Source organism: Meleagris gallopavo, chromosome 14, assembly GCF_000146605.3.
Source record: "Meleagris gallopavo isolate NT-WF06-2002-E0010 breed Aviagen turkey brand Nicholas breeding stock chromosome 14, Turkey_5.1, whole genome shotgun sequence".
Classification (NCBI taxonomy): domain Eukaryota; kingdom Metazoa; phylum Chordata; class Aves; order Galliformes; family Phasianidae; genus Meleagris; species Meleagris gallopavo.
The window spans coordinates 18,059,194-18,066,124 of record NC_015024.2 but is presented as its reverse complement, the minus strand read 5'-3'; the positions used below and the strand labels follow the sequence as shown (position 1 = coordinate 18,066,124).

Genomic DNA, 6,931 nt, shown 5'->3' with positions numbered 1-6,931 from the left:
GGAGGACTCCTAGCCCTCAGCTTATTTTCCAGTTGAGAATTGTTGATTTGCTGTTGTCAAATTGGTCAGCTTGGAAAGGAGTTGGGTTGGCACACAGCGCTGTGTAAATGGCTTCTCTGTATTTCTTTACTTCTTAAAAAGACAAGAGCTTCCAAAGGATAAATTACTGATGTGATTGCCAAACTGTGTTCTTACCCCAAGTGTTGTCATAAACATTTTCTGATGTTGGGGAGAGTGCTGAGGAGTTCAGTACTGGAGTTAGTAAGAAATGTTATTACACCCTAATTAAAATACTTATTTGCTGTAAGAAAATCATCTTCTGTAGAAATCAGCAGGAATTCATTTCAGTTTGTCAGAAAAATACCACTTTTCAGGATGGGTAACTGTACTCAGTGATCTTTTCTCTGGAAGTACATCACTTGACAGTTAAATATTCTTAAAGAATGACTCTAGACCCACCAACAATACAAAGTGCTTGGAGAAGGATGGCTGGGAGATGACGACTGTTTTGGCTTGATGGCTGATTTGAAATTCTTCCTGGAAATCTGGGTACAGGCACAGAGCAATAACCATTTGTGTTATTTTGGTTTAACTGTGAGTGGGAAACAGGATAGAATCTACAAAGCTTCTTTCATGAACATAAATCATGTATTAAACTGTTCACGTTGCACTGCAGAAAGCACTCAGGTATTTCTCACTGTCATTAAAGCTGCTCTGTTCCTTTTTTCCCTTTCAAAGTCTGCAGCTGGGAAACCATCCTCATAATTAAATTAAATATTTATACAGTGAGATCCCATTTTCTACACCGATTTCCTTCTTAGGTGAAATCAATGTCAGAAGTTAATTAGTGGTTTTGATTAAATTAACACTCAAATAGATTCATCTTTGGTGATGAATAATGTGACCCATTTTAAAGGCTTGTGAAGATTCTGGTCTGTCCTGGTGTATTTTGTAGGTGATAAAACTAGGCTGAGCATCAAGACAAAAATCCAAGTGCTATGAGTACAAGGACTTTTTATTGGTTACCTGAAAATCTACTTAGACTTGCTGTTCTACCTCTTAAAGCTGACAAAGAATCCAGCATGCACCTTCCAGCTTCCAAATCCAAACAGTTTGCTGTTGAAATTGAGGGCTGGACCTCTGCAGCACGAGGTCAGAGCAGCACGCTCCCTTCCTGCTTAGGCCAACAGCTGCTCTCTGCTTGGTGTCAGTATCAGAGCTTGCAAAGAACTGGGCTTTGAGCATCTCCTTAGATGGAGAGAACTTGGTGCTGGCATGAATGTGGTGGTCCTGCTGCCTCTGCAGGGCTGCATGGAGCAGTGCTGTCTGCCCGCTGTCATCTTGTCTCTGCCCTCAGAGCTGTACAGAGCCAGTGGCTGAGTAGCTGAGCCCAAATTCCTGGAAAGATTTGAAGGAGGGGAAAACCCAACAACCAACTGCCAGCCCTTCCTTCCCTCCCCAGCACTTTGCTTTTTAACTCAGTTGCTGTAGAAATGTGGTTCAGAGCCTGACGGTGTGCAGCTGACCCAGCCTGAAGGAGATGGCACTGCTTGTTGGAGGCTGGAGCAGAGGGGAGGGCTGGGAAAAAAGTCCCTGAGCCACGTGTGTTGAAGTGGGGCACGGCTTGGGTGCACTGTGCTGGGATGTCCCACAGCTGTACAGCTACTCCAGCCCTTACTGGTAACAGCACAACTGTTCTTCCTTGCTGCAGTGGAAACTGCTTCTGGGCAGCCTAACCTAATGTAGCTACGCACTGAACCTGCTTGGTTTTGTGGTGTTTGGAAATCACCACAACACCAGCTAATTAACGATAAATTACAATGAATAGCATTTCTTTTTTTTCCCTAAGGAGCATAATGAGATGAATGTGCACTGAGGCACGACCAAATCTGCCCAGCCAGGCGATGCACAAAGCACCTCCCAGCCCAGGTGTGCATCTCACTATAAAGGCTTCTGGCCTTGCCTGGTTTGTTGGGATCTCTGCAATGCAGTGCGGTTGAATCACTTCAGCAGTGGTATCATTTTAAACAAATATTTTCATAGCCACTGGTCCAGATATTTCAATTACAAATATCCTTTAAATTCTAACCATACTGGGGAAAAGCTTTTTCTGGTCATTCTTTCCTTTTTTTACATTTCATTCAGCAAAATGCTGTTTGACAGCTGTCAGCACCTGCTCACTTTCTATAGGCCATCAGTATCTTGATACAGATGAAGGCATTGATGGCGGTCACTTCTGCTTTTGTTGGAGCAGGATGCATTATTAGTGCCCTCTGATGTTATGATGACATCTGGCCATTCAGAGTAGTTCTTGTATCTGTTGCAATTGCTCTCATTATGCTGCTATTTACCTTCTTTCTAGCACAGTGACATTGACCTGCACTGGTTCATTGGTCCTCCCAGCTGCACTTGAAATGATTTGCTCCATCACTCTTAACAAGCTTTTGCCTGAAGTACCACAAGACGAGACAGGCTCTGAATCTGTGATCTTTGTCCCCCTTTCTCTCCAGTCTTATTGCTACAGGTACCGTTGTGCAGCCCGCAGCCAGAACACCCCTGATAGCTCAGCTTCAAATCTGGGGTTTCGCTGTGCAGCAGATGCCTTGCCAGACCCACAGTGACCAGATGGGCTGCACTGCATTCAGGGAAGACACGTGCAGTGTTACCTGCTGATGAGAATGGAAAATCTTGTGCTTAAAGTTCCTGTTGGACAGGAAAATTCCAGCACTTACCAACACTGCTTGAAGCTCTGTGTGCCTGTGTTTGGGGAACCTGGCCTGGACTTTCATCGTGACCAAGCTTCTTAGAGGTACTGCTTTCAGTGGGAGTAGCCTGGAGTTACACAAGCACAAACCCGAGCAGAAACATGCCGACAGTGTTTTAAGATGTTAACTTTATTTAGTAGATCCTTTGGAAAAGTTCTTTAATAATTAAATGTATTTATGTATCGTTTGAATTTCCACACTCGGATCTGATAAACGAGGATTTCATAGGCTCCTGGATAGCTCTAAAAGAAATCTGAAGCAGTTACTGCTTCCATAGCCTTGTAGGAGGCATACTTACCATTTAGAAAAGACACGAAGACAACGCAGGGACAGTTAGTGCAGCTGCTGTATTGCGTTCTAATGGCAGCAAAAATCAAATCCAGCAATGTGCTTTTTCTGGTGCAATCCTAACTGCTCCGTAGGTAGAAGTGCCTTCTGCAACTGGGGGGGTGGGGATAAATCATCACTGTGAGGATAGAAATGTATGTATTTGAATAAAATATCAAGCATTTCTTCACGCTGAAAACTTTTACTGGTGGAAAAATACTGGCAACGTGCTTTGAACTTCTCTTGGCTGGGTTGTAGGCTAACTTTCAGAACTTCCAAATTGCAAATATGGCATCGGAAACTGAGGCTAATGAATGACTGCTAGAATAGAATTCATTCAAATCAAAATATGGCAAATGGAACTATGGGCCCTCAGGTCTAATAAGATAAATTAAGAAGCTGTTGTCTGTTCCCCAATACAAAACAACAAACACCCAAATAAAACAACCCCTCCTTATTTAAAAGAATAATGATAGCGAGGAGAAGGGGGTACACAGAGAACTACCTCATTTCGGGATCTGAATGTATTTCAGCCCTGTCACAAAAGAGTTCTTGACTCCCACTGCTACAGCAGGGGTTGCTTGTGCTAAGTGGAGCCTTCACAGGGAATGTCTGTGCTGTCAGCTCTGCCCCAGCACGGCTGTCCTCCTGGACCTGTTATGCAGCAGTGGTGCTGACCTCTGTCAGGCTGTGTAAGTGCCTGTGTTAAATGGATTGAACTCGGCAGTCTTGTCAGATGCTCTCAGAGATAACAGTGAAAAATGTGATGGATTAACAGAATTTTTGCATTGATGACGCTCTTTCCCAGCAGTGTTTTCTTTGCAGCAAAGTAGGTGCGGGTCAATGCAGTCTGAGGTGAATACAAACCCGTGCCCTGCCAGCTCTCCACTTGGTGTTTGATGCTGGGAGGCACTGGAGAGCATCAGGGAGCCCTTCCTTGAGCATCAGCCTCTGGGGCAGTGGGAAAGTCATGTGAGCAGCAGAAAAAATTATTCCAGAACACGCCAGCATGGTGAAAGCTAGAATTCTGTGGCAAATATTTTGTGTGCTAAGGTCATTTTATCAGCATTAAATGTTTTAAATCTGTGTATTAGAAACATCTTTTCCTGTTACTCTTAATGGAATCGATCCTCCCTTTCTAAGAGGCCTAATTCTGCCTTAAGAAGAAATACACTTCATAAAGATTTTGCAGAGTTGTTTTTGGTTTTTATTCTGGAAAAATGCCTTGGAGTAAAACAAACAAAACCCAAACTGTATACAGTTCTGCATAGTGGAAAGTTCACTTTGCTATTTAAAAACAACTTCATATCAATTCTTTTTCAGTTCCTTGCTAGGGCACGTTTAGGATTTGGTCCACACCCGAGGGCAGCAGGCAGTGCTAATAGCCCTGCTGTTTACAAGAAGGTGTGCTATGATGCAACAAATTATTTCACGTTCTTGCTGGGCCTTTAGTGTGGCTGTTTCCAGCAGTCCCTTGTTGCTCTGTGTGTGGAAGTTTGTTTTGGCCAAGTAATGTGCTCAGCTCTCTTGTTAGAGACAGCAGCAGCGGGTGGGGGCTGGGCAGGTAGGACTGCAGGGGCAGAAGGCAATGAGCTCTGATTTAAGGCTGCTGGTGCAAGGAGCAGGTATTGTTAATGTGCTTCTCCGTTTTGGGTTTTGAATTTGCACTTCCTTAACTACTCAAAATCATGCCAAGTACGTATTCATAACAGGAAGCTAACGCACAGTGCTGTCATCTTGAAAACCCATCTAATCTTCAGGAACAGGAATACAGGAGACAAACCCTATCTTGAAACTTTTTCCAGGAGGAAAAGAGGAAGCAGATTGGATCATCTACTCCCACACCTCCTGTCCTGTAGGCTGAAAGTGTCTGGGTGGCTGCCACCGTGCCCTTGGGGAGAAGAAAACCAGATAAGCCCCTAAGCAAGATGAGAAATCTTGCAGTCTAAGCTGTGCTCTGGTTCCTAGTGAAGCAAGCATTGAGTCACAGAACCACACAGTTCTGTAGAATCAGACAGCCCAGATCAGACCAGAAGAAATCAAGCTGCTGCCCACGCTGTGTGGGAATGGTACCTTTCACAGCAGCTGCATTCCTGTGGGAGCCCTCTGTAGTGACACCAGTGCAGCTACAGCACGCTCCCCAGCTGCTCTCCTGCAGCGCCGCAGGGAGGCCGTGCACAGCAGCACGTTGTGTATCTCTGTACAAGGACAACAAAAAGATGCAATGATTATTTCTTTGCTGCTGCAGGAGGTAGGCACTGCCTCATTCTGTTTGCCCCTGCAGAAACAGAGAAAACACAACAATAGCTCCTATCTTCTAACTTCTCAGTCTGTTGTTTTCAGATGTGCTTCACTTTCCAACTTGAATCCATCTCAGAAGCAGAACAGCAGTGCCATGCTGCTTTGGGCTGCACTCTGAATTTACTTTTTGAGCGCAAAATTACAGTGCTGGAAAGTAATGCAGAAGCAATGCTTGCTACTATTGCAGAAATCACAGCAGATGAGCCTCGAGACACAAGTGCAATCATCCCATCTATCTAAACTACATCCATGAGCCTTCTGTGTGCTCTGCACAGAAGCTAAACAATAACAAAATGGAACCAGTCCCTTAATGAGGAATTTTGGCAAGCTGCTTCATGTGACTGGAAGAGGAAAAGCAGGTGGAAAGCATTTAAGTTAGTCATTTGGGGCAGGTTTTTAGCATCTGTAAGAACTGTGGTTGGTGGAACAAGAGAATTGTAGCAACTCATTTTAAAGATTTATTTCTTACAACAAGATTTAAGACACCTAATGCCTCTCATTGTAAATTCCAGCATTCCTTTGTCTCTCTCACTCCTGTGTGACTTCCAGAGCTGTTGCTGTTACCACAACTCCCTTCTCCAAACCTGTGTTAATGCTCATTCTGAGAGCTTTCGTACAAACTAAAGACATAATTTGTTAACGCAGGGTAAGCTGTCAGCTGAAAACAAGAAGAAAGCACCAATCCTGGATCAGTAACTGAGACTGGAACACCCTGAAGCTTCTCATCATCCACCTTGAACACAGCCTCTGGGACGCTGCATGAAGGCGGTCTCAAAAATCTTTTCAGCTGTTACTCAAAACCTCGCATACTTCTTTGATGTCTGCAGAGTTTGATCTACGTGCACTTTAACTACTGGAGAAAATGGCATCGTTATGTATGGCCAGGGAGCTCTGGACAGCTCTGTGACTGTGTGTCTGCAGCGGGGAACAGGGAGCCGTCCCAGGGCAGGAAGGCAGCACAGGTTTGGGACCCACAGAAGCACGGCTTCCTTGGCACGCTGCCTTCCTCTGAAGCTTTCTGTTCCCCCTCAGTTGGCGGTACGTTACGGAACCTCCCAGAATAATCGTAGCAAAGCTCCTCTCCAGCAGAAATATCGATGGCAGCGAAAAGCGCCAGCCTGGGCACCATGGAGTCAACGCGGACGGGCACCATCACTAAGTTGGGTTCGCAGGAGTGATTGAGGAACCTGCCCACGTTCCCGATGTACATGGGGTCAACGAAGGTCTCCATCAGCCGCCCGTCGTGGAGGTGCTCCCGCACGGCTATGATGTAGTTGGGATCCTGGGCCGCCTGGGCGCGGATCCTCCTGCGTGCCTCGGCGAAGCCCAGAACTTCCCCGGCGTATTCACAGACAAAGCTCCCCTCGGCTACGGCCTGCAGAGCGCGGACGCCCCACCCTTTCTTAGCCGTCTTGAACACCTGGAGCCTGACCTGCAGGCCCCTCTGCACCACCCTGTTCTGACAGCCGTCCCCGCAGCGGCACATGGCGTTGCACTCCAGGAGCGACGCGGCGCAATGCGGGACGCTGCCGCGCCGG

The 6,931-nt window shown here is 46.0% G+C and overlaps 2 protein-coding genes across 4 annotated transcripts in view; one reads left to right on the top strand and one right to left on the bottom strand.

The window, feature by feature from the left end:
• SUMF1 (sulfatase modifying factor 1) overlaps window positions 1-4,279 on the top strand; it is a 26,622-nt gene extending 22,343 nt beyond the window's left edge. For all 3 annotated transcript variants that reach the window (XM_010718758.2, XM_019620240.1, XM_019620238.1), the window contains one exon: window positions 2,511-4,279. In XM_010718758.2, the coding sequence (XP_010717060.1) occupies window positions 2,511-2,621 (111 nt within the window). In that variant the 3' untranslated portion in view covers window positions 2,622-4,279. The remainder of the gene's footprint in view (window positions 1-2,510) is intronic.
• A 1,559-nt stretch (window positions 4,280-5,838) lies between these two features.
• Window positions 5,839-6,931, bottom strand: part of LOC100542442 (histone-lysine N-methyltransferase SETMAR) — a 3,297-nt gene continuing 2,204 nt past the window's right edge. The window contains exon 2 of the mRNA XM_019620241.2: window positions 5,839-6,925. Coding sequence (XP_019475786.2) covers window positions 6,265-6,925 — 661 coding nt within the window. The 3' untranslated portion in view covers window positions 5,839-6,264. The remainder of the gene's footprint in view (window positions 6,926-6,931) is intronic.